The 27,081-nt window shown below is 49.4% G+C and overlaps 2 protein-coding genes across 4 annotated transcripts; one reads left to right on the forward strand and one right to left on the reverse strand.

The window, feature by feature from the left end:
- Positions 1–5,588: 5,588 nt before the first annotated feature.
- On the reverse strand, positions 5,589–13,897 carry REM1 (RRAD and GEM like GTPase 1). 2 transcript variants are annotated; one of them, XM_007073536.2, is made up of 5 exons: positions 13,820–13,897; positions 12,391–12,797; positions 11,232–11,314; positions 8,568–8,769; positions 5,589–7,375 (listed from the first exon to the last, which is right to left on the reverse strand). In XM_007073536.2, the coding sequence occupies exons 2-5, from the start codon at positions 12,728–12,730 to the stop codon at positions 7,107–7,109; spliced, it is 894 nt and encodes a 297-aa protein (XP_007073598.2). In that variant the 5' UTR covers positions 12,731–12,797; positions 13,820–13,897; the 3' UTR covers positions 5,589–7,106. The 2 variants fall into 2 exon arrangements, with proteins under 2 accessions (XP_007073598.2, XP_042836625.1); XM_042980691.1 differs by having other exon boundaries at positions 12,391–12,897.
- Positions 8,727–19,014, forward strand: DEFB124 (defensin beta 124). Of its 2 annotated transcripts, none has more exons than XR_006215536.1 (2): positions 8,727–8,809; positions 18,802–18,888. XR_006215536.1 is itself a non-coding variant. In XM_042980692.1 (2 exons), exons 1-2 carry the CDS (start codon positions 16,547–16,549, stop codon positions 18,936–18,938), a joined length of 195 nt encoding a protein of 64 aa, XP_042836626.1. In that variant the 3' UTR covers positions 18,939–19,014. The 2 variants fall into 2 exon arrangements, 1 of the variants encoding a protein (XP_042836626.1); XM_042980692.1 differs by lacking the exon at positions 8,727–8,809 and adding an exon at positions 16,547–16,604 and having other exon boundaries at positions 18,802–19,014.
- The last annotated feature ends 8,067 nt before the right edge of the window (positions 19,015–27,081 follow it).

Raw genomic sequence — 27,081 nt, forward strand, 5'->3', positions numbered from 1 at the left:
ACAAACTGTCGGCCTCTGGTCAGAATTTGGTTGGACATGTTTTGCTTATCTTGTCCAGGCTTTTTATTATTTACTGATTTATTGATTTAGTTATTCAATATAATTTATTGTCAAATTGGTTTCCATACAACACCCGGTGCTCATCCCAACAGGTGCCCTCCTCAATGCCCATCACCCACTTTCCCCTCTCCCCCAGGGTTTTTAATAATTAAAATTAGCAAGGGCGTCTGGGTGGCTCAGTTGGTTAAGACTCCACCTCTTGATTTCGGCTCAGGTTATGATATAGAGGTTTGCGCGATCGAGCCCCGCGTCCAGCTCTGGGTTGACGGGCTCTGTGCTGACGGCATGAAGCCTGTTTGGGATTCTCTCTCTCCTTCTCTCTCTGCCCCTCCCCTGCTCGTTCTCTCCCTCTCTCTCTCTCTCTCTCTCTCTCTCAAAATAAATAAGCATTTAAAAAAATAAAAATAAAAATTAGCAACTAGTATTTAAGAATTGGGATACTTTGGGGCGCCTGGATGGTTCAGTCGGTTAAGCGATCAACTTTGGCTCAGGTCATGATCTCACAGTTCGTGAGTTCGAGCCCTGCGTCGAGCTCTGTGCTGACAGCTGGAGCCTGCTTCGGATTCTGTGTCTCCCTCTCTCTCTGCCCCTCCCCTGCTTGCACTCTGTGTCTCTCTCTCTCTCAAAAATAAATAAACAGTCAACACCATTTGTTGAAAAAAAAAAAACAAGAATTGGGATACTTCACATAAATATCTGCCTTGCTGGCTTTCTTGGAAAAACCTAAATTCAGGCAACACTGGATTCATTTCCTAACAGCAGTAATAGGCAGCTCTGATCTGTTGCTCCCCGTACACAAGGCAGGTGCTTCCAGTTGGCTGCAGACCTTGGTGCTCCCTAATGTCCTCCATTCAGTCTACTTCATGATTTATGTTACCTATCTGACTCTATGAGCATCTGTTAGTGACCCCTGGGTTTGGGGTTTAGAATTAATGCACATGCGGGTATGTAAGATTCAATGATCGCTTCCTAGACAATTGGCCGTCTACAAGGCATCTATCCTCATTCACACAGGTGGGCAGATCTCTCGAAGAACACTGGGTTTGGCGTGGGCTGTTCTCTAGGCTGTTCTGTAAGACCAGAAGAGCTCTAGCACCCTTGACTGCCCTGCTGGAGCAGCTGGGGGTCTTGATCCAGTCCCCATAACCCACTTCTGAGGATGCATTACTGCTGGGGGAGAGGGGTGATCCGGAAGCAAGACCTACATCTGTGGGTGAGGAGTAAGGTTTTCTGAAAGGTGGGTGGTGGGTATATTTGTCCAGTGGAGGTCTGAAGAAGCTGATGTTCCTGGAGAGAAACAGGAACCTGAGGAAGGCAGGCAAGGTCAGATTCTAGGAACAGTGTTCCAGTGCCTCTGACATTCCACTAGGAGGGAAGGCCTTCAGTTTAGGGTTTTCTCTAGTCATTAGAACAAGACTGTGTGTGTGTGTGTGTGTGTGTGTGTGTGCGTGTGCGCGTGTGTGTGTGTTGGGGGGAAAGTGAAGACCCAGTCACCACTTTCCCACACCCTTCATCCTACCCTGCTGTGGTAGGCAGAAAAACAGTTCCCCAAAATGTCCACGTCCCAATCCCTGGAACCTGTGAATATGTTACGTTACATGGCAACGTGGAATTAAGGTCACAGACGGCATTGTTTGCTAATCTGCTGACTTGAAAACGGGGAAGTTATCCTGGATTATCCGGTGTGCTGCACATAATCACAGGGGTGCAGAGGGAGGCAAAAGAGGGAGAACCAGAGCGATGGAGGCATGAGATGGACTTGGCCTGATGTTGTTGGCTTTGACGATGGAGGCAGGCAGGGGTCATGAGCCAAGGGAAGCGCTTGGCCCCTAGAAGCTGGGAAAGGCCGGAAACAGATTCTCCTCTAGAGCCTCCAGAAAAGAATTCAGCTTTGCTGACACCTTGATTTTAGCCCAGTGAGACCCACGTCGGACTTCTATACAGAACTGTGAGATAACAGACTTGCGCTGTTTTAAGCCCCTATGTTTGTGGTAACTCATTACAGTAAAAACAGGAAATAAAGACACCAGGCCACGTGTAAGTGAGATCCCTACACTGCCAGCTTCAACCTCCAGACTCATGAGATGATTCCAGTCACTCGAGTCTTCAAGTTTCCCAGCCGAGGCCCTAGAGAGGAGTTGTATCCACTCTGCCCTGCCTGAATTCCTGACTCACAAAGTCTAGAAGCATAATAAAATGCTTGTTTTTATGCCACTAAGCTTTGGGGTGGTTCCTTATGCAGCCTAGAAACCAGAACGGTGACCCATCCTAGCCTTGAACTTGAACCAGATGGAACTGGAGAAAATTGCACACATTGCTGAACCCAGAGCTCCCATCCCATCATCAGTATTATTTTTAACTGAACCCTGATGCGAACAGAAGGGAACGCTGCTGAAATTGAAACTGAACTTGTGTATTTTTTCAAGCTAAGGTACTAGAATATTCCAATATTCTTGAGTCAGAGACAACCACATAGAGAATTTTACCCTAACGCCTTCACTCTGTATGTTTTGATTTGCCTAAGGTTTTATGGTCGTGGCAGAACTGAGAGATTCTTGGTCTTTATGAAGCAGACAGCTGTGACGCTCTTTACCCTTCTTGCCCTCCTTCAGAACACACACCCTTGTCCAAGTTTGCTGAGTAAAGGGAGGCTTCAGCCACCCCTAGGGGACGGGAATTTCCCACCATCCGGGGACAGGCAGTTTCAGCCTGAACCTGATAACTCGGGAGGGGGGCTCCCTGAGTGGAAGCCTTGTGCCCTTGGCTGAGAAATTGTAACTTTCCATCGAGGCCAGTGATCCTCAGTATTCAGGGAGCCTGGCTGGGGTGTGTCAAGTTCCAGGTGGCCTTCGTCTCATCTGGATCAGGACGGCACAGTTTGTGGCCGTCTCCTACTAAGGAGGCTGGGGGGGACTGTGAAGAGACTTGGGGCCCTTTGGGAGACATTCATCTTTCCAGAGCTTTATCATTTTTTCCATAACAGTACTCTCCCTTCAAGGTGGAAAGTCCCAGCTGGCGGCTTAGAATACACTCAGTGTGCTTTTGTTTTCTGCCCCACCCCCCCCCCCCCCCGCCCCCAGTCCGGGAAGCAGGGTGCTGGTGCCCCTTCATTTACACCAGCCTGCTCTGGACTTGCCATACTGACAGATGGTGTAACAGAGGCAAGCCCTTAACAAACCGCAGGACTACACGTCCCTGGTTCGAATCTTAGCTCTGCTATTTGCTAATTGTGCAGACCTGGCAGGGCAGTGAACCTTTCTTTCTGTGATACAGTGTCTCTATCTGCAAACTGGCATGGGTGATAATATGACCGGTGTTGAGGACTGAATATACGCAAAGTACTTAGAACAGTGCCTGATACATAGTAAGAGTGATGTAGTTGCTTGCTATTATTATTACATGACTTTGGACAATTTGTCTCCTTTCTCTGGGCCTCGGTTTCCCCAACTCTACAATAAAGAAAGCAGCTCCTACCTGACCTGAGTGCAAATCCTGACTACGCTTTCTTGGACAAATTTCTTGGGTTTTCTTAGCCTCACTCTGCTAAATCTGCTCATCTGTTAAATGGTACTTATTAAGTAGATGGGTGTGGTGATAATTAGATAAGAAAATGCGTATCAAGCATATAACATGGGGCCTAGCACACAGAAAGAGCTAAAACAAAGTTAGCTTTTTTTTTTTTAATGGGTGAGAAAGACTTTTCTAAACTATCACGGGTCATGTCCCTGGGAGGAGTATTGTGGTTTTGTCACACGCTTTCCCAGCTATGCTTTATTCACAGACTCCTAGAGTTAGAGGGGTCAGGATTGGAAGGGCCATTTTGCAGATCAGTTAATCACTCCCTTCAACAGGTATTTATTGATCACCTATTATGAGCCAGGCACTGTTGTAGGTGGCTGGGGAAAGAGAAGTACTGGGGGCCCTAACCTCATGGGGCATTTATTCCCGGGGGGGGGTGGGCAGACAGTAAATGGGTTCGCACATGAATATATGGTACAAGTTCACATTCAATCTCTTTATTTTACAGATGGGAGAACTGAAGCCCAAGAGGGGAAGAGATTTTCCTAAAGTCCTCCAGTGTCACAGCAGGGCAAAGACTCCCAAGCAAATCTTTACAGTCCCAGAGTATCCCACCCTTAACAAGCCCTGGTCAGGGCGCCTGAGTGGCTCAGTCTGTTAGGTGACTGACTCTTGATTTCGGCTCAGGTCATGATCTCAGGGTTCCTGAGTTCGAGCCCTGCATTGGGCTCTGCACTGACAGCACGGTGCCTGCTTGGGATTCTCTCTCTTTCTTTCTCTGCTCCTTCCCCGCTCGCAATCTCTCTCTCCCCAAATAAATAAACATTTAAAGAAGATTTAAAAAAAAAAACAACAAGACCTGGTTTCCCCAAGGTCTTAAGATATGCTAGTGGGAACCAACAGTCACTGAATCTTCCCTGACACAGGGACTGTTTTTTTTTTTAATTTTTTTTTTTTTAACATTTTATTTATTTTTGAGACAGGGAGAGACAGAGCATGAACAGGGGAGGGTCAGAGAGAGGGAGACACAGAATCGGAAGCAGGCTCCAGGCTCCGAGCGGTCAGCACAGAGCCCGAGGCGGGGCTCGAACTCACGGACTGTGAGATCATGACCTGAGCTGAGGTTGGACGCTCAACCGACTGAGCCTCCCAGGCGCCCCAAGAAATTTACACATCTTAGGTCATTGAATCCTCACATCAATCCTGAGGAGGGAATTGTCGTGAATCCTATTTTATAGATGGGGAAACTGAGAAACAGAGAGATAGAGGATTGAACACAGACCCTCTGGTTCAGGACCTATGACCCACCTCAACCACTGCGCTGCCATGTTGGCCGCATAATTTTCCCCTTGACCCTGGTCTGCTCTTCCTCCCTCCCTCCCTCCCTCCCTCCTTCCCTCCCTCCCTTCCTTTCCTCCCCTTCCATCCCTAATCCTGGTCTCAATGACTTCTTCCACACTCTGAGTAGCCTGGGGTAAGCCCGCCCCCTCTCTCCGGTTCTCAGTTTCCCCATCTGTAAATTGGCAGGATTGCACTGGATTATCCTCAGGGCCTTCCACGAACACCCTCATTAGTCCCTTATCTGTTTGTAACCATTTTATTCACTTACTTGTGTTCTAGTTTGCTTTCCCCACCAGACGGGGGCTCCAGGGAGCAGCATCCTACTGCTTCGGTTTGCCTCTACCTCCCCAGAGCCTGGCACTGTGCCCCGCACTTAGTAGGCCCTCAATAAATATTTGTGGATGAAGAAAGGAAGAAATGACAGTGATTACCTTCAGTGTTCTCAAAACCAGCTCCTGTGCTCTCCCCCTGGCCCCTCTTCCTTTCTCAGCCTGTGGGGCCCCCTCCCTCCCTCCCTCCCTCCCTCTCACCTCCCAGGGCCGACTCAGGCCCTCCATCCGGCCTGCGTTTTTCCGGGTTTGATATCATTTTTTCCACTCTCCGGCTGCTGCCGGCTGCCTCTGCCAACTTTCCACAACTGGAGCCCCTCCCCCACAACCGCAGGCCAGAGACAGCTTGGGGTGGGGGAAGACCCCCCTCCTCCTCCCTTAACCCGAGCTGGAGTTAGGATGAGGAAATAAGTGCCATCAGTGCCCTGCTGGCAAGACTGGGGGCTTGAAGACGGAGAATATGGGGCTCGTCTGCCCCAAGCTCCAGCCTTCTTTGGCACCATGTTCCTGGTGGCCAAGGCATCTGGGCGGGCAGCTGGTTGGGGGCAGGGGTGTCAGGCGTCAGGGACATGATGGTCCCAACCATTTGCATCTTGTTCTCCTCTCAAAGTAGTGACACCCTTTCCCCTTCGGCTGGAAACTCCTGACCTGACCCCTAAGGTCCAGCCTCAGCCCCACAGCCCCAGCCAGGCTGGATGCCTCACTACCTCCTACTTCCTGTGCAGACATGAGAGGAGGCTGGGTCCTGGGGTCCAGTCCTCACCCTCCCTAGCTGGGTGACGCTGGGATGCTCACTTCCTCTCTCTGGACTTCAGTTCCCACACTCAGAAAAATGAATGAGTTGAACTAATCCTGGGGATTAATGGATGGGTTTCATGGAGGCAAGGATACCCCTCCAGGTTAAGTCATATGCAAACTTGTGTTTGAAAGTCCCCTTCCCCAGGACTCTATAGCTCTTTGTCACATTCTCCAAGAGGACTGCAGAAAAGGGCACAAACCCTAGCCTGACAAGCCTGGATTGGAATTTTGACAAGTTCACTTATAGTAGCTAAATGATCTTGACCGCGGACCTTCACCGTCTATTGGTCTATTTTCCTAATTAGTAAACAGGGTTTGTGAAGATCAATTCCTAGTTGTGACAGCTTAGAACACAGCTCCTAACAAACGATAGCTATTACATCGTGAGGATGAATGCTGAGATCCCTTCCAGATAAGATTTTATGAACCTACAATCTAAAACATGGGTTTATGAGAAAATAGGAGGTCAGCACACTGAACTGTGGTTGTTTATGCTCCACGGGGTCTCCCTCGAAGATGGGGGAGGGGGCGCGAGGGGTGCCGCACAGGGGCCATGCCCAGTGGTTCGGAGAAGGGGAGAAGGGCCTGAACACACAATTGATCCAATGATTTGACTGACTGACCTTGACCCAAGTCAGCAGGTTAACCCAATCTGCAACCAGTGTAGATGGGAGAGTGGGAGGTGGAGATGCCTGGAAGATTCCAAAAGAGGTCTGGGCATGCAGACAGGACATCCTTCTGGTCTGGTTTATTGTGAGTTGGCCAGAGCCAAGGGACAAGGAAGATTTTTACAAAAAGACACGCACCGCGTAAAAAAACAAAAACAAAACCCTACTCTGTGCCCAACTTGAGGCTTCGGTCCCATAGTCTGTCCACCCCTTCCTGGAGCGGAGGGGGTCCCTGAAGCTGCAGCTCTGGGAGATGCTGCGGCCCTCGGGGCAGCGGACAGGCACAGCCCAGTGTGCCGAGTCCAGGCAACTGCGTCGAGGACCCTCGGTGGCATCGGTGGAGCTCAGAATGCAGCCCAGTGTTCTGCCACCCCCAGGAGGCAGGGCGGCCTCAGAGCACCGCCAGGTTGTGGCAAGACTTAGAGCGGGCCTTGAGGGCCCGGCGGGCGCTGCGGGCCGTCAGCCGTGCCAGGAAGCGACGAGCCCGCTGACCCAGGCTGGCGCGCCGTCGGGGCGCGGGAGGCGCCGGGGCCGAGCTGTCCCGGCGGCGCAAGCGCAGTTGGCGCACCACGCCCTCGAAGAGCTCGGCCACGTTGTGCTGCAGCGTGGCCGACGTCTCGATGAACTTGCAGTCGAACACCACCGCGCAGGCGCGGCCCTCTGAGGGGCGGGGTCAGACGGGCCGGGTGGAGGGGGACATAAAGGTAGGAAGAGGTGCGTTGAGTCTCAAGCTGAGTCACTTTTTTCTTTGTGCCCTAACTTGCGTTGGGTGCCAGGGGATTCCGAGGACAACGAGACCCGGCTCTGAGGAGTTAGTGCCCAGGCTAGTGACTGATACTGATGCAAAGCGAGGCTGGGAAGGGTCTTGAATGCCAGGTAAAGGGTCTAAGCTGTGCATTAGAATTACCTGGGGGAGCTTGTTAAAATGCAGATTCCTGAAACCACCAGCCAAGAATCTGATTTGGGAGGTTTGGGATGAGATCTGGGACAGCATTTTCACAAAATCGCCTGGGGGTTTTGCTGCGGAATTTGGGGATGTTTGCTCACAAGGCATATATCGTCTTCCATCTCCAGGAAGCCACTGGGCTGGGAGACAGGGGCCTGGGTTCTAGCCCCCAGTGGCTGGTGACCCCGTGGAGCTGGCTTACCTTCTCTGGCTCTCAGTTTCCATATTTTTTAGATTTTTCCCCGTGAGGAAAGCCATTTTGAGATCTTTATGGGTCCCACATGTTATCACATGTATTGAAATTAATTCCCCATCCCACTTTAAATACAACTTATATATAACTAAACGTTTTGGTTTGCAGTTGTTGGCTGTCACAATATGAAGTTTTGTAGATGATTAAAGCTTTGTGAAATTGGAATTTACAAATTTCTCACTGTATTTGTTTTGGAGCTCATAATTGTTTCAGGTCTCGGGTATAAGCCCCTGAAAAGATTGTAGGCAGTGGACCTATCCCGTCCGGTGGATAAAGTGTCTCTGATTAAGGGCATGGGGGAGCCATAGGGGGATTTTTTACGCAAAGTAGTGACAAGGTCTGATCTGGTTTTGGAAAACTCTGGCAGCTGGCGAGGAGAACTGATTGAACGGGGAGAGAGAAGTAGGGGGGCTGGTCCAGACTAAGGTGGAGATGCCAGGATGGGGCAGAGGTTGTGGGCACGGGGGGGAAGGGAACGTGGGGTTAAGGGAGGTGGGCCTCACAGGATTTGGGGGACTGGTTTCCGGAAGTGAGAGAGGAGGCGAGAACAGTTCCTAGCTTTCAGGCTGAGGCAAGTAGATGCAAGATGGGGCCGGGGTTAGGGTTAGCGGCAGAGAGAAAGCTGGAGGAGGAGGGTGGAGTAGACGGCTCACCTTCCACGGAGACTTCCCGGCAGCGTGCCAGGTCAGCCTTGTTGCCCACCAGGATGATGGGCACGTGGTCGGCCTGATGCGTGCGCCGCAGCTGAATGCGGAGCTCAGAGGCACTCTCGAAGCTGCCTCTGTCTGCGATGGAATACACGATGACATAGGCGCTGCCCACCTGCAGGCATGAATCCTGGCTCCAGCTTTCATCCTGCAACAGAGGGATCCCAGGCCTGTCCTCAAACCGTAAGGTACCTACCTCTCTGCCAGAGGGGCGTCGCTGCGAAAGGTGGGGCTGGGATGGTCTGATGGGTGGACCCGGGCTGAGGCTGGGATGGATGGTCTGATGGGTGGACCGGGGCTGAGGCTTACAATCTAGACAGGTTTGAGGAACAAATTCTGCCGTTGTTCTCTGTATCGTCGCCGTGGGCAAACCACCAACCCTGTCTGAGCCCCAGTTTCTCTTTGCAAAATTGGGCTAGTGAACCCACCTGACTATATTTTCTCATTCCTGGATTCCTAGTGTGGGCTGGACACTGGAGACCAAAGATTTGTTTGGTTTCTCTTCCTGCTGAGAAGGGTTCAGCTCTTGTGTCTGGTTTCTGAGGAGGGCTTAGTCTTGCTAGACTGACAGCAAGGAGCCTGCTTAAGATTCCCTCCCTCCCTCTCAAATAAATAAGTAAGTAAGTAAATAAATACTCAATCCAATGACACTGCTACTGTGGACGCTTTTTGGAAATTGCCTCGACCCTCCACCGTCACCAACTGGTTCAAACTGAACCAGTTTCCCCATTTTACTTGTAGGAAAACCAAGGGCCAGAGGAGAGAGAAAACGTTCTCAAGGCCATACAGCCAGCCAGCTGGGCACAGAATTCCAGTTCCAGTACTCCTCCCCCCGCCTGCCTCCCAAATGGGACTTCCAGGCTGATCCTTTTTCTTAATTCACTGGACTCTGCCCCATAGGATTTTCAACTGCATTCAAAAGTAGCCCCTCCCTCACCAGCCTGTGAGCTCCATAAGGCCAGGGGACGCATCTATCTTATACGCTTCTGGGTCTCCAGTGTCCTGGCCCGTGATACATATCCCACTAGTGTTTTTTAATGAATGGGTAAAGGGGTGAAACCCCAGCTGAAGGCTCAGAAAGTGGTGTTCCCAGTGGCGATGGAGAGGGACAGTCCTCGTGCAGAAGAGTACAGACTCGGAGGGCACCTGAGTGGCTCAGTTGGTTAAGCAGCTGAATCTTGATTTTGGTTCGGGTCATGATCTCACAGTTCGTGAGTTTGAGCCCCACATTGGGCTCTGCGCTGACAGCACGGAGCCTGCTTGGGATTCTCTCTCTCTCCACCCCTCCCCTGCTCTCTCACTCTCTCTCTCTCAAAAAACAAAACAAAACAAAACAAAACAAAAAAACTTAAAAAAAAAAAGAATACAGGATCAGAGTCTTATAGATCTGGGTTTGAATTCCACTTGCTCTCTGACAACTTTGGACCCATTACTGAACCTCTCTGAGCTTTGGTTTACTCATCAGTAGAATGGGAATCAGAATACTCACTCACAGATTTTGCTTTGCCTGAACATCATAATATATATACAGAGCTTAGCATAGGGGCTGACACTTGGGAAAAGGGTGGGCTTCCACCCAGCTGCATAAATGCCAGCTGCAGTTAGGAAGACCGTCATCATCCTCATCACGCTCATTTGGACTTGGGTGTTCTTTTATTCTGCCGGAAAAGAATTGGCCACTTAGCTCCTTCGTCCCCATCCTTTCTGCCTATCGCTAGGGCTGTCAGCCATTCTGGCCAATCACCCAACCCTCCTAAGCCCCACCCCATGGGTGAGGCCTCTCTGCATGTTAGGGGCGGGGCCTACCCCTTACTGAGATAGGCTCCCGGTGATTTTTACATCCTTCTCTCTGGTTGTATTTCTTCAAAGTTCTACAGTGAGCATGTATTATCTGTATAGCAAGAAAAAAGAAAACTCAGACAAGGTGAGACAAGCATAACAGGGACATATCCCTGTCTGCTTTCTTCCCGCTCTGGAAGGGGGTAGGGAAGGACTTCCTTTGGTTTCTTTCTTTACTAGCTACCAAGTTACGAGTCATTAGAATGATCATTATTTACATCTCTTCACCTATTTTCAGCATTGTCTCATGCTGCACACCGCTTGCTCACCACTGTGAAATTGCATAAGAACTTAAAAAAACCAGCTGGTAAGGAAGGCAGGAACGATCAACCCATCTATCAGTTGAGAAAACTGAAGCTCAGGGTGACTGGTGAGTCACCTGCACAAAGCCACACAGCTGGTAGGCAAGAGAAAGGGGGTCGTTTACCCTCAGACATTTTGGTGCTAAATGCAGTGTTCCTCCTTCTGCACAGTGTGTGGGGGGTTGTGTGTGGGATGAGGGTGCTGAGGACAAGGTGGGGGGCGGCAGGGGAGAAGCACATCCTGGGACGGCTGTAGAGGGCATCAATGGAGTGAGAAAGGACTCACGGTCATGAGGTTCTTCAGTCTTTGGTTCCAAAGGCTGCTTGGGAGTTGTTGGCCTTGGGGGTTGCCGAGGATGGCCTCTGCCATGTCCCTGTTGTGTAGTGTCCGAGGAGGGGACAGGGGTCTGGTCCTAGGCTCAGCACCTCCCCCCCCCCGCCCCCCCAAGTCCTGCCTGCTGTGCCATACCCGTTTCTCAGCCTCCCAGGTGTCCATGACCACCAGCGTGGTATCCTCTCCATCCACCGTGAGGGTCCTCTCGTACACATCTTCTGCAACCAAGGGAAGAGCCAGATCTCAGGGAGGAGGAGCAGGCCTGGGGAGGGTGTGGCCTCCCCTAGTCCCCTTTCTGATCACAGCGCCCCCTCCACTTGTGTTGGAAGTGCTCCCGCACTTGCTTGATGTCTTGTCTCTCTTGACAGGTCAGGAAGCTCCATGAGGAGCCCATGTCTCCCCAGCTGCCAGCAAGATAGCTGACACATAGTAGGTGCTGAGAAAACTTTTGCTACTTTGGTTGGTTGTTGGTTGATGCGTGTGGGATGGTGGGGTTAAAGTTGGCTGGGAATTCTCTCATTCCTGTTCTGTCCCTGGCTTAGTGCATGCTTCAGGCAAGTCGTATGAACCCTCTTTGGGCCTCAATCTCCGCATTGGTCACGCCTATAGGTACACGTATGTACATGCCTCATATGGGTTCTCACACTCAGAGGGGTCAAGGCTAGAGAAGGGGCCTGGCCAGAGTGTCCCCACTTTCTCCTTGCTTTTAACCAACCTCCCTCTCCACTCATCCTGTGGACTCTCAGCTAGTCCTGTAAGGACCCCTCTTCATTTCCTCTGTCCTGTCCCTTCTCCCTTCATCCTGGGGCCCCCGGCTCTCTCTGCTCACTGCATCACTTGAGGATAAGGGAACCTGGGAAGTCTCCATGTGGGTCAAGATCTTAATTTTGCTGCTGGTCATGGTGGGCGTGGATGGTTGTCTGTGGAGGTAGGAGGATCTGAGAGGTGGAAGTTGGGGCTGGGAGTTTCTGAGCTGGCTGGAAGCCTACTTATTTCTTTCCCTTTGAGACTCATGGAGCTCAGAATTGCTTCCCTTATGACATGGAAATTAATCATCCTTGAGAAACTGGCAAAATTCTCACAATTCAACAAATTTCCCTCCTCTAGACCATTGTGTGGGCTGTGCCCTGCACAACTGTCAGGGGGCATCATTCACTTCACAGTCTATGTGAATGATGCCCTTTAGAGTTGAGCAGTGTGTGAGTTGCACAACTGTTCTTGGCAGCCTTGTGCCCCTGACTACAGGGCTTTTACTCCTGTGGCCACAACCCAGCCCAGCCCACAGAGTCCCTACCTCCAAGCTGTTCATGGAGGTCTCGCTCTTGCTTCCCTGCAAAGAGGCTGGCCAGGCTGGTCTTCCCTACGCCAGGATCTCCAAGCAGTACCACGCGGTAGAGGGCCTCCCAGGAGCCTTCAGAGTCGCTGGATTCAGAGGACCAACCATTGGGGGCAGGTGAAGGTTGCCGGGGGGGAGGATTGAGGGAGGCTGACTGGCCCAGCCGGGGATGCTGGGATTTTGTGGAAGGTGCTGTACACAGGAGGCCAGGTTGGTGGCCCCGGGCAGACAAGGGCAGTGGAGTGCTGGCTCGCCGACGCAGGGGGGTCTTTGCTTCTTGCTGGGTGTTTAGTGTCATCCTTGGGTGGGAGGGGCTTTGCGCCTTCCTTCCTTCCTTCCTTCCTTCCTTCCTTCCTTCCTTCCCTCTGTGAGCAAGAAGCAGGAATGGGCAGTGAGCCAGGTGCTGTCACCCCCTTCTGCAGGGTCCAGATGAGCTTCTGAGATGACTTCCTCCCAAACCTTCTCCTGTTCAAATGACAGGAGGAGGCACCTCAGCTCTTTGGGGTGGGGGCTTCCTGGCTTCAGGGCCAGAGTAAGCCTAGAGCGGGCTGGGAGGGGTGAGCGTGCAGGCTGTGAGCACACGCATGCACACCCAGAGGTCACTTCCTATGCCTTGAGGATGACCGAATACCCCAGGACACACAGGCAGAGACAGGCAGAGGGGGAGCAGGGAGGTGGGATCCATACAAGCATGCACACACCCTGTCCACAGACGTGTCCCTCCCATTCGGAACATGGGACCTACGTTCTGAAAGGCACCCGAATTGCCCCGGCCCTCCCCTACCCCACAGCTCACTTCCCCAAGGTTCAGATCGGGGTTGGGGGATACGGAGGAGGGTTGAGGGCCCCTGGGGGATTCACTTCCGCTGAGGGCTAAGAGGCAGCACGGGGTGGGTTGGTATTCCGAAGGGCGATGGGAATCTGGGGGTTCCCTGGGCTGTAACTCGAGAGCCCTGGTGCCATGGGAACGGCGTGTCCGGCCCGCCCCCTACGTGAAAAATTCAGGAGATGCTGGCGCGACAGCCTCCAGCGGCTGCTGGGGGGCAGGGGTTGCGAGGCAGCCGGGCCCCAGGTTTGGTGACAGGACAGGGTCCTGGCAGGGGGCGGGGAGGAGACCTCCAGGGCCCTGGGGCGCATGTGCCATTCCCGGGGTCTGAGTCCAGGCCTCCCCCGCCCAGGGTCCTGGATGTAAGTCCCCTGATTCCGGGAGGGTTCCTTGTCCGAGGCTATCCAACCCTCCGGGCCCCAGGTCGGAGGACCCTCACCCCGGGGACGCGGGTTCGAGGCCTCCCTCGCCCCTGCCTGCGCCGCAGAGCCCCCCGTGCAGGCGCCTGGCGAACTCCGCTCCAACTTGACTAAGTTGGCGGCGGGCTGCGCGGGCGTTTACCTCGCTTGAGGAGGGGTCCAGGGTCCCCGGCCGCCGCGGCTGCCGGGTGCTCCAGGCTGCACCACCGCCTCGGCGCGCAGCCCCTCGGGCCAGTCCCGCCCCGCCGCCCGGGCCGGGGGAGGAGCCGAGACCCCGCCCCGTCAGCCCCGCCCCATCAGGGCAGCCCCGGGGTCCCCGCCCCGAGGCCTCGGTCGCGGAACGACTTTTCACCGAGCTCAGTTGACCCACTGCCCCAAGTCCTTCGCCTGGGGTGGTAGTGGCGGTGTCAGGGTTGGGGGGGGGGGGGAGGGCGGGCAGCGAGAGAGGAAAGATGTGGTTTCTGAATTCCTGGGTCTGGATCCTCTTCTGCATTCACGCCAGCAACCGGGTGCACCAACTTTATTTCGCCCTCGCAGAAACCACCTGCGGAACTGGTTGAATGTTGATTCCCAGGGCCCACCCTCCAAGAGAGGCGGATTCAGCGGTTCTGGGAGAGGGGGTTGGGAATCTGCCTTTCAAACAAGTGCCCAAAGTGACCTTTATGCTGAGTTCATGGGCCCCCACTTTGAGAAACTCTCCTCTGGATGGTGAATGAATTTTGGAGGTGGGTCCAGGGGAGGAGGGAGCTTAGGTCTGCACTGAAGACTTCTGATACCTGATTTTGGCATCCCATTCATTCATTCACCAAATTCTGGGTTAAGCACTCTTTATGCAGGGGTCTGTCCCGTGTCTGGAAGAATGGCTGTTCCCTCTTTGATGAATATTTACTGAGCATTTGGGCTGTGGCTAGTATGATTTGAGCGCGTTGCCTAGATTATTAGCTCATTTAATCCCGACACAACACTGAAAGGATGTTTAACTGAAGCTTACCTGGCCCCGGGACTCAGGTTTCTGCCTCGCAACCCACTGTCCCTTTCTTTCACCGCCGTGGCTTAGAAAAAAAAATTCTTCCTAGGCACTTGAAGGAGAGAGACACTGTGATGCTGGTAGAGTAGAGCTATTGGCTATAGGGAACTGGTGATTTGGGCCATCCAGGGGGCTAGGATCCAGGCTCTTTGGGCAGGGTGCTTCCTTTGAGATCATGAGGGACTGGGGAGGGCAGGTTTGTGTGTGGGGCCATGCAGACCAGGCTGTACTTGTGGGTGGAGCTCATTGTCATGGCTGAGGGGGTCCAGGTGTCCAGCTCAGAGCAACTCCCACAGCAGCCTGTAGATTAGCTCAGCCCCGCAGGGCTCTGGGCAGGCGCTGAGCCCCCTCATGTCTGTGCTCTGTGCTCTGGCCTTCTGAGAGTCCCTTTCCCTACCTACAAGATGGGCTGTGACTGATGTCATGTCGCACATTGTCTGGGAGTGAGGCAACTTGGTTTCCAGTCCCAGCTCTGTGGCTCAATTGCTGTACGGCCTTGAGCAACACACCTCCTTTCTTGAGGTTTCAGTTTCTTTATTTCACAGTGATATCTGGACAGGTTACACAACGCTTACAGCCTGAGCTTGGCATTCAAGGCCCCTCATGCTCTGGCTCCTATCCTCTGCAGGGCCGTTTCCAGTCTCTCCTCCTAATGAACCCTTCTCTGGCCATGCCCCACTCTTTCAGGTACATTCTGTTCCTTCTGCCTGGAATTCTGTTTCTGCTATTCCTCTCTCAAGAGGCAACTCAGATGCCCGGGTAGGACACTGTTCTAAGCTATTTGCACATATGGTCCCAGTGGTCCTCAAATTTTAGCTGTGCGTTAGAATCATTTGGAGGCTTGTTAAACCACAGCTTGCTGGGACCTGCACCCAGAGCTTTTGATGCAGCAGGTTTGGGCAGAGCGCGAGGATTTGCATTTCTTTTTTTTTTTTTTCTTTAGAAATGTTTTTATTTGTTTTTGAGACAGAGAGAGACAGAGCGTGAGCAGGGGAGGGGCAGAGAGAGAGGGAGACACAGAATCCGAAGCGGGCTCCAGGCTCTGAGCTGTCAGCACAGAGCCCGACGCGGGGCTCGAACTCATGGAGTGTGAGATCATCGGAGTGTGAGATCATGACCTGAGCTGAAGTTGGCCACTCAACCGACTGAGCCACCCAGGTGCCCCAAGGATTTGCATTTCTAATAAGCCCAGGTATTGCTGCTGTATGCTGGTGTGGGTATCACACTTCGAGAACCGTTGTACTATTTTGTTTAATCTTCTAAATGAGCTAGGTAGCCATTCGTCTCTGTGAGGTAAGTACTGTTACTCTTTCCATTTTCCAAGTGGTCTAAATACATGCTTGTTTGAACAGGTTAGTGAGTTCTGGCCCCCTCTCCTTGGCATCAGGAAGGGAAATGTCCGTGTATTTAGCCTTGCATGGGGGGGCCTGTCATCATTTCCTTGATGACCGCCTGAGGCTCAGAGAGGTTGCATGATTTGTCCAAGGTAGCACAGCGATTAGAGGGAGACGCTGGCGTTGAACCAGGTTTCTCTGAAGCCCCACCTTTCCCCACCCTCTCAGGTGGAGAGGATGTCTAGTTTCTGACCTCAGACATCGCTTCAGGAAATCCTGTCCGTAGCTTCAGAGCTCAGCAATCTCTGGCAGGTATGGCTGACCAGGTTCCCACATAGCTGGCTGACATCCAGTTATATTCTCAGGACCACAGAGCCCCGGCCTCCCACTTGGGTCTCCTGCTGCCCACGCTCCTGCCTTGATCTGCAGCCTGATAAAGCCTGGGCCGCAGGCAGCAGGGCTCAGTAAGCCTGGCTCCTTTGGTGGCCTCCCCAGAAGCCCTGTGGCCATGACACAGCTGCTTCTGCTGATTGTGGCCCTCCTGGTCCTGGGTCATGTGCCACCAGGTAACATCACCTGTGTGTGTGTGTGTGTGTGTGTGTGTGTGTGCAGAAATGAGGGAGAGCCTCCCAGATTCTGGGGGACAGAGGAGGCCTAGACCAGCGATTGAGTTCTGGCCCCCCCCACTGAGTTGCTGGGCACCTTAGGGAAACTTTCTAAATCAGTCTGCACCTCAGTTTCCTAATCTTTAAAATGGGACTCGCTCGACAAATATGTATTTGAAAAACATTTACTGTGTCCCAGCACTATGACAACCGCTGGGGAGAGGAAAAAAACGTCCTTGCTTTCATGGGGCTGATAATTTTAGGCAGAAAAGAACCAAATAAACACATCATGTGTCAGGCGGTGGTAAGTGCTAAGCAGAATAGAAGCAGGACGAGGGGTTAGGGAGGTGTGTGCATGTTGGGGAGGATGGGAGAGCTGATGGGGAGGGTCATGGGAGGCCCCGCGTGGTTGTTTGTTTTTGTTTTTTGAAAAACTTGAAATTTACATGAAAGTAGAGAGACCAACACAAGAAACAAGGTGAGTTAACGAAAAACCATTTTATTACGGAAAAATGTAAACGTATGCAAAAATAGAGACTAATGTAATGACGTAAGTTTTCAAAAGAAACCTTATTTTAGAAAATGCCAAACACAAATAAAAGATAGTGTAAAAACCCTCTGTGTATCATCACCCAACCTCAGCAATTTATTTGTTTTTCTTTATTTGTTTTTTAATGTTTATTTATTTTTGAGAGAGAGAGAGAGAGCGAGAGGGCAGGGGAGGGGCAGAGAGAGAGGGAGACACAGAATCCGAAGCAGGCTCCAGGCTCTGAGCTGTCAGCACAGAGCCTGATATGGGGCTCGAACTCATGAGCCGTGAGATCATGACCTGAGCCGAAGTCGGACACTTAACCGACTGAGCCACCCAGACGCCCCTTTAACGATTTTGTATATAAGGTCGGCTTGAGTGGAGATCTGACTACAGTGAGAATATAAAGAAGATCTTTACAAGCAGCAGGAGACAGAAGAATGACAGGGGTGTCTGGAGAGCAGTGAGGGGGCCAGCGTGGCTGGAGTGGGGGGTACCAGGAGAGAAGTGGAGCAAGGGTGGCGGGGAATACAGACCATGTAGGAGGAAAGAGCACCTCTGGGTCTCAGGGTCACCGGAAGGTCAAGATGTGATGATGTGTCAAGAGTAGTTGCAGGAACCGCCCTCACCTGGGAGTCAGGGTCTCAGGTTCCTGTTCCAGACCCACCACTTACTGGCTGGGAAAAGTTGGGTGAGTCCCTTTCTTGGTCCATAAAATGAGAGGGTTGGCCTCCAATGAGTCCTGGTTGCGCCCCCCCCTCCCCCCCGCCGGAAGCTGTCATTCTGATAATCTCCCTTTCCATTTATTGAGTATTTACCGTGTGCCAGGCACTGTGCTAAAATGATTAAATCCCCTATAACTGCCCCCCTGAAAGGGAGTTATACTGCTGAGGAACCTGAGGCCTCCTAGAGGACCTTAGAGGGGGCACAGGACGCATTCCTCCAAAGCCCTACCTTTTCCATAGCCCATGGGTAGAAATTCCTCCACTAACATTAAATGGATCCATATGTGTGAGGCAGTTTGTGCTATGGTTATAAGCGGACTCTAGAGCCTTATTACCTGGGTTTGAATCTTGGCCCTGCTCCTTAATGACTCTCTAAACTTGGGCAAGGTTGTTAATCTTTCTGTGCCTCAGTTTCCCTACCCTGTATCAAAGGGATCATAATAAGACCAACCATAATTGTACAGTGTTGTCATGAAAAGCGCTTAGAGTGTACCTGGGGTGTGGGTTAACCTGGACAAGAAATTAGTTTCTAACTTGTAACCAGTGGTCTAACTTGTGATCTATAGGCTAACCTGGACTGAAATCTGTGGGCTCATTTGTAACTGGTTGTCTCATCCGTGACTAGTGGTCTGGTCTGTTGCCTCTAGTCTAACCTGTGGTCAGAGTTCATGTCCTGTGGCCTCAGTTATGACCTGTGGGATGTCGTATGACCAGTCACCTAACACAACGACCAGAGAGCTAAACGGTGACTTGTGATCTAACCTGGGTCCTGTGGCCTAACTCGTGGACAGTGGTCTGATCTGTGACCTGTGGCCGAACCCTTGATCTGTGGTCAAATCTGTGAACAGTGGTCTAACCTGCAACCCATGGGCTGCTCTGTGACCTGTGGTCTTCCTCTGCTTAGGGAGAAGTGAATTCAAGCGGTGCTGGAAAGGCCAAGGGGCCTGCGGAACTTACTGTACGAGGCATGAAACCTACATGCACATGTGCCCAGATGCCTCCCTGTGCTGTGTCGCCTATGGAATCAGGCCTCTGCCCTGACTGAATCTGAATCTGAAGACTGAATCTGTGTAGCTGGTTCTGGGCTGACACCCTTGCTCTCCAATAAACACCTGCTGCTGCCCGTCTCCTCTTGCTTGCTCACCACCCTGCCACCCTCATGCTGGGGATGTGGGGGTGGGCGAGGTCCCGTATGGGAGGGATAGAGGGTTGGTTGGTGGAGGGAGGGGAGGTGCCCGGGGAGAGTGGGCATTAATGACTGTTGTAAATGGTTCCGGTCCTGCCTGTATCCCTTCCACTCTGTCCAACTCGGGAAAGATTACTCAATCTCCGTAAGCCTCCTGGGTCTCCTCATCCATGAAATGGGGATAAATTATAATATCATGAGATTTGGAATTTATAGAAGGAATGCAAAAAAAAAGTAGAGTTAACAGTAATAATGTCAGCTAATAATAATAATGAGTTAATTATAGTAAGGATTAATAATGGTAGAGTTAATACACTTTGGCATTCACAGTGAGATGGTGCATTTGGCTTGAAAGGCAGGCCCCCCGAGAGAGCAAAAGAATTTTTCTACGTTCCTTGATCTCCTATTTTAGCACCTCAAGGGCCTGCCCAGGTGAAAAAGACCACGGATTTTATGAAAGCAGTTTTTGCATACACAGGGAAAGCTGAGCGAGGAGAAGTCAACCTCGGCCAGGCCCGGGGACCGGTGAGCACGGAAGGCAGGTAGAAAACAGGAGCAGAGGCAGGGCGGTGGTCCAGCAGACTTCGCCCTGCATCAGGATTGCCTCTGGCTGAAAAAACAGAGAGCTCAACTTGCATGGGCTTATCTGCCGTTAGGCAGCAACCACATCAGGGCAAGCATCTTGGGATCCTCTCTGGTCACATAAGGCTACCAAAACTTGAGGCACAACATCCTTGTTTAAAGCAGGAAGCAGGGTTGGATTGGGCTAGTTTCTCTTCTTTACCAGGAGAGCAAAAACTGTCTCTGGTCCCCCTCCCCAGCAGACTTCTGCTTCCTTCTCATGAGCCAGACCTGGGTCACATGGCTACTCCTGGTGTAAGGGAGGCTGGGATTTGAGTGCTTCAGCCTCTATAGTAGACGTCCTGGGGGTGGGGAAAGGAAGATGGGAATGACCCCCAGTGGTGACCCACCTTCCCCTGGGGCAGAGCCCAGAAAGGGCAGGCACGTTCAATAAGTTGAGGGGAACGCCAGTGACGGAGGGGGGCTCTTATCCACTGTCCTTTGAGACTTTCCAGAGAAGTTCAGGTAGTCTTGGAGTAAGGAAAGGACCCTGCTTGCCCTGGCTAAGAACACTGGTGACATCCAGAATACTTAATGTCATCAGGAGGGATGCTGAGCCTCAGGGCTGGAGCAGTCTTGGAGACTACCTGCCATGTTAACCCTTTAGTTTTTGGTATGACAGGGACCTGGGAATGTGCCAGAGGCAGCTGGAGCAGAGGAGGGGATACTGAAGGGTCTTGGGCAACAGCTCTTTACCAACCAGGAGGGAAGCACTGAATTATTTTAATAGCAAAGCCTACCACCTGAGTATCAGTCTTACCTCTGTAGCCGCTTAGTTTCTGGGTGATCTAGACATTGAACCGATGGCCAGGGACCTGTTTTAGGACCCAATGTGGTAGGGACGAGGTGGGCCTGGTGTCAGCCTAGAAAGAGAACAAGAACCCCAGAGCTGGCCACAGAACCACAGAGAGCTACTGTGAGGCGACCTTAGCCAGTATGATGAGTCAGCGGGAGGCCAGACCAGTTCACCAGCAACCAGCTGTAGCTGGAAAGCCAGTGGATGCTTTCAGTGACATCCAGATCCCAGCAGATGCCCGCCGGCCCCCGACCACTGAATCTCCTCACCCTTAGCCCAACCGTCATATATGGGAGGAGCAGGGGAGGAAAGGAGGAATCTGAGAGCCTGAGCAATTACACCAGAGAGACTGAGTCTCTCCGAATTCAAGAAACCTCAAGAGACTATTTAACTTGTTGAATGAGACCAAGTTTTAAACTGGGTTGAGCTAAATTTAGTTCCCCACTCTGACCCCTCCCCTCTCCGTTGTTCTACAAAGTAAAGAAGCTATGTTGGTTGTTTTTTGGTTTGTTTGTTTGTTTTTTTTCACAGTCCCAGACACGGTGTGAGGGAATTTGTGACCTTGTTGCAGTGTAGACGGCGATGATTTGGGGGAGTGAGGAGTCAGACAGATTCAAGTTCATACCCCAGCTCTGTCACGGACAGGCCACGGGGGCCGTGTGATCAGGGCAGGTCACTTCCTGTGTCTGATGTCAGAATTCTTCTCTGCAAAATGGGCATAATCACTCTTAAGGGGGCGGCTGGTAGGGGGGTTCAGGTGAGATCATCCGGTACTTTGTAAGTGCTCAGTAAATAAAATACTGCCGTTGCCATCACATCTACCGAGCCAGAGGCATGCCGCTGACCTTCTTGTCCACGGTATTTCAGACTTCAGAAGATGTGCAGGAACAGCACAAAGGATTCCCATAGATCCTTCACCTGGTCTTTCCAAATATTAACATTTTATCTTATCATTTCCTCTCTCTCTCTCTGTGTATATAAAAATATGTAATATTTATATATATTATTAAATATATATATAAATATATACATTTATATTTATATAAATTTTTATATTTATATATTTATATTTATATAAATTTATATTTATATATAATTATATATATAAATATAAATTTATATATAAAATTATATATTTTATCAGACATGATCCCCTTTAGGCCTAAATACTTCAGAGGGTTCTTCCTAAAAACAAAGGCATTTTCTTATATGACCGCAGTACAGTTTTAAAAATCAGCACGTTAACATCGACAAAGTTCTACTGTCTAATCTTCAGATCTTATTCAGTTTTTACCAGCTATTCCAAAAAAGTCCTTTAGAGCAACACAGAACCCCTGGATCACACATTACATTCAGCTGTCAGGTTTCTTGGATCTCCTTTAACCTGGAACAGCGCTTCAGTCTTTCATGACATTGACGTTTTTGAGGAGTCCAGGCCAGTCACTTTGGGGAATGTCCCTCCATTGGAGTTTGTCCGATGTTTGCTCACGATTGGATTCAGCTTCTGCATTTTTGAATGTTTATTTATTTTTGAGAGAGAGAGAGACAGAGCGTGAGCAGGGGACGGGCAGAGAGAGAGGGAGACACCGAATCCGAAGCAGGCTCCAGGCTCCGAGCCATCAGCACAGAGCCCGACACGGGGCTCGAACCCACGGACCGCGAGATCGTGACCTGAGCTGAAGTCGGATGCTTAACCGACTGAGCCACCCAGGCGCCCCTGTTTTAATTTTTTTTTTAATGTTTATTTATTTTTGAGACAGAGAGAGACAGAGCATGAACGGGGGAGGGGCAGAGAGAGAGGGAGACACAGAATCAGAAGCAGGCTCCAGGCTCCGAGCCATCAGCACAGAGCCCGACGCGGGGCTCGAACCCACAGACCGTGAGATCATGACCTGAGCTGAAGTCGGACGCTTAACCGACTGAGCCACCCAGGCGCCCCTCAGCTCCTGCATTCTTGCCAGGACTACTACAGAAGGGATGCTGTGTCCCTCTCAGAGCGTCGTGTCGGAGGCAGCCATCATCTTTCTGAGGGCTGAAGCAAGACGAAACAGACTAGTTTTCTGGAGCTCACACCTCACAGGCACATGGCTGATCCCCACCCAGCACCCTAACAGACCATCATCGAAGCCTACATCCCACCTCCAAAGTCATATAGATGCCTCTAACAGGCCAAGGAGACAAGGCAATTCTAGGGTGGAAGGTTCCTCAAGATACTTCACGGATGAGGCTCCCAAGCTCAGAGAGGGAAAGTGACTTGTCCGAAGCTACACAGCTCCTGAGGCGCAGAGAGAGGACTTGGACTTAAATCTTCGGACTGTAGGTCAAGGCTCTCTCTGAGACAGAACAGTCGCTGCACTTCGGTAGGATAGGCCATTGTGAAGGAGAAGCTTTGTAAGGAAGAGAGCTCCCTGGCCCTGGAGGGGTGTAAGGTGAGCCAGGTGAGTGGAGGATGCTGGAGAAGGGATTTTTGTGATGCAGTGGCCTTCAGAAGTACTGTTTCAGGGCACTCCCCAAAGAGTTGTTGACACAGAATCTGAAACAGGCTCCAGGCTCTGAGCTGTCAGCACAGAGCCCGACACGGGGCTCGAATTCACGGACCGCGAGATCTTGACCTCAGCCAAAGTCGGATGCTCAACCGACTGAGCCACCCAGGCGCCCCTCTTTTTCTTTTTTTTAATGTTTATTTATTTTGAGAGAGAGAGAGAGAATGGTGGGGGGTGTGGAGAACAGAGAGAGGGAGAGAGAGAATCCCGATCAGGCTCAGCGCTGTTAGCGCAGAGCCCGACCCGGGGCTCAATGCCGCGAGCCGCGAGATCATGACCTGAGCCAAAATCAAGAGTCAGATGCTTCACCAACTGAGCCACCCAGGCGCCCCAATAACTTTTTCTAACTGTAAGAGTGACATATGTTCATTGGAGAAAAGTTAGAGAACAGAGAAGTGCAAATAAGACAGTAAAAATCATCAGTATTTTCACTGGGCACAACTACCCACAAATAAAAAAAGCATGTGAAATGTGACTTGCAAATAAAATGGAATCAAACTGCACATATTTTTTGGTGTCTTTTTTTTTTTTTTACTTACCGAATTTATCACAATATATCATGAGCATTTCCATATGTGCTTAGTCTTGCAAAACAAGATTTTTAGCACTAAAATGCCTCCCAAAATATCTTAAAAATTTTCCAACTTTTACCACTTGAGTAGAATGGTTAGAACACATTGTGGGAAAATAAAACATAGATGAGCTTCAAAATATTTACCACTCTCATAATCCCTGTTAGCTTTTGCTACATATATTCTCAGGATGGAGATACCTCCATATTTTTTAAAAGTTACAAACCTGTGTGTGTGTGTGTGTGTGTGTGTGCATATATCATATATAGTGTATATACTATTCGTATATATAATATATATTATGTTATATATAATATATATACAATATATAACATTAGCGTATATATTATATGTGTATGTAATATATATAATATAATATATAATATATATAATATAACATAATATATATATTATGTTTACATATATTCATATATATATATATATATATGCATTTTCACGGAGATTCTTCTATTAGAGATTAGAAGAATCTCTTGTTCCGCTGACAGGTGGATTCCTTTGGGCTTACAAGAAAGGAAAAAATAAGAGAGTTACAATGATAGGTACTATAGGGGGTTCAGGGTAAGATTTGGTGACTCCCCACTCCCTTCCCCACCTGGATTTTCAATGTCGAGTGGAACTGCTTATTGTGCCAGGGCTACCTCGAAGTGGGAGAGCCAGGCAACAATCACATATGGCCCAAATTATCCTTGACAATGGCTCAGGAGGGCACTGTTTTGAAGACTGATATACATTGTGAACTTTCTTCCATCAATGGAACACATCATGTTTCTCTGGTGATACACCAAAGGAAATTATTGGTTATGTTTGGGGGATATTTTCTTTAAAAAAAAAAAAAGAAAAATAGACTTTATTTTTTTTAATGTTTATTTATTTTTGAGAGAGAGAGGGGAGTGGAGGGATAGAGAGAAGAAGACATAGAATCCAAAGCGGGCTCCAGACTGAGCTGTCAGCATGGAGCGTGATGTGCAGCTTGAACTCATGAACGAACTCACGAACGGTGAGATCGTGACTTGAGCCAAAGTCAGATGTCAGATGCCCAACCAACTGAGCCAGCCAGGTGCCCCCCAAATTAGACTTTATTTTTTTAAATGTTCGTTTTATTTATGGATTTATGTATTTATTTAGATTTCTTTAATTTTTTTAGAGAGAGAGAGCGTGAGTGGGGGAGAGGGGCAGAGAAAGAGAAAGAGAGAGAACCTCAGTGTGGCGCCTGATGCAGGGGCTCTATCCCACGACCCTGGGATCACGACCTGAGCCCAAATCAAGAGTCGGTTGCTTAACCGACTGAGCTACCCAGGTGCCCTTATTTATCTATTTTTATAAGATTTAATTTTTTTTTACATTAATCTCTACCCCCAACATGGGGTTCAAACCCACAACCCTGAGATCAAGAGTCACATGCTCTACCCATTGGAACAGACAGGTGCCGCTTATAATTTATGTTTTAATTGAAGTACTGTTGATACACAATGTTACATTAGTTTCAGGTATACAGCATAGTGATTGGACACCTCTATACGTTATGATGTGCTCACACGACTACCATCTGTCACCATGCAGCGCTGTTACAATACCATTGTACTCTACACCCTATAGAGTACCTGTTATCAATGGGCCATTTCTTTCTGTTGAAAAGAAGTATCTCTTCACAGTGGAATCACACGACACAGCGCGATGCCTTCATTACCACATGCTTTTCCTGCATGGGAGTTGAGACAATTCCCATGTCTCATTCACACAGCCACTGGCTCAAGGAGGGATTCTTCCGGTTTGTTTGGGCTGCTATTGCTCATATTTGCAATACATGTATTTGACAAAGGACCCGTTTCCAGAATAGATGAAGCGCTCCTACCAACCAGCAGGAAAAAGGCAATCTCATTATATAGTGGGCAAATATTGAAACGGGCATTTTCCAAAAGAAGGTATACAAATGGCCAATAAGCCCATGAAAAGATGCTCAAAATCATTGGGCATCAGGGAAATGCAAATTAAAATCACAATGGGATGCCGTTATACGCTCACCAGAATGATTTAAAAAAACCAAACAATGGACTATAGTGGGTGTTGGTGAAGATATGGAGTAACCGGAATGCTAATACCTTACTGATGGGAATGTAACACAGACAACCCCTTTGGAAAAACAGTTGCAGAGTTACTTATAAAATTAAATAGAAATATGTATCTATAAAGACTTCTCTATTAATGTTTATAGCAGCTTTATTTATAATGTCTCATAACTGGAAACAATCCAAATGTCCAGTAAGTGGATGGATAAATTGAATTACAGTCATACAGTACTACACTAACAATAAACAAAAATAATAACAATATACTGATACAACATGAATTAGTCTCAAAAACATTATGTTAAGCAAAAGAAGCCACATGCAAAGATGTACATACTGAATGACTCTTTATACAACGTTCAGAAAGGCAAAACTAGGTTGATTTAGAAAGTAAGAAAAAAAAAAGTAAGAAAAAAATTAAAAAAACCCCGGAAACAACGTACTTCTTCCTCTCTTTTATTCTGAGCACACTCAGTTAAATTTCTGTAATTGATCTGGGCTTATGATGTAGCTCTGTCTCACAAAGAACACACTCCAGAAAGAACTGTTAATGGCAGATCGATGATTCTCAATGGGAAGATACTGCCCTCTAGGGGTTATTTTTGGAATTTTCTGTTTTTTTGTTTTTGTTTTTGTTTTTGTTTTTGTTTTTGTTTTTGTTTTTGTTTTTTGATTGTAAAAATTAATGGAGTCCTTAGTATCTTGGAGACCCGGGATGCAAGGGGGCATGCAATATGTGTGAAGGTCTTGGAAAACGAAGTATTGACCCATTTCCCAAACAAAATTCAAATGTTCCGCTAGACATTTATGCAGGTGAGAAACCCATTTATAATTCTCCGAGCCCAGACTCTAAGGCTGTTTCACAAGTGTTTTCTGCACATTGAATTTTCCTGGAATGAAACTACTGTGTAAATCAAGGAATGACTATACTTTGCTCTGGTTAGAACTTTATCCAAGTTGTTTACCGTTTTTGGAAAGTCAGGATACAGATAGCAAACACTTGGGGTAGTATCTGAATTGTGCATATGGAGGCTGCATTTGTAGCTTTTGCACTCAGGCTGTGTATAGGTACAAGATCTGACATATTTCATTATGTCTTCAAGGGTATTTATACATCAAAATACATATTACTATAAAATAGTCTCTTTTCCCCTTTATATTATAGTTACAGGGCTTCATTTGATTTTTTTCTTGAAATTATGTGAGCAGATAGGTTACAATATTTCAGTATTTTTTTAGGGGGCACTACAAAATATTTATTATAAAAAGAAGCATTGGGTCTAGGAGGACGCGGTGAACGGTGAGCCCTCACCAATAGGTTAGTGCGACCTCATGAGGGGATAGAGGGAGGGGGCCCCGGCCCTACCCTTCTTCAAGAA

This window comes from Panthera tigris, chromosome A3 (genome assembly GCF_018350195.1).
Source record: "Panthera tigris isolate Pti1 chromosome A3, P.tigris_Pti1_mat1.1, whole genome shotgun sequence".
NCBI classification, from domain to species: domain Eukaryota; kingdom Metazoa; phylum Chordata; class Mammalia; order Carnivora; family Felidae; genus Panthera; species Panthera tigris.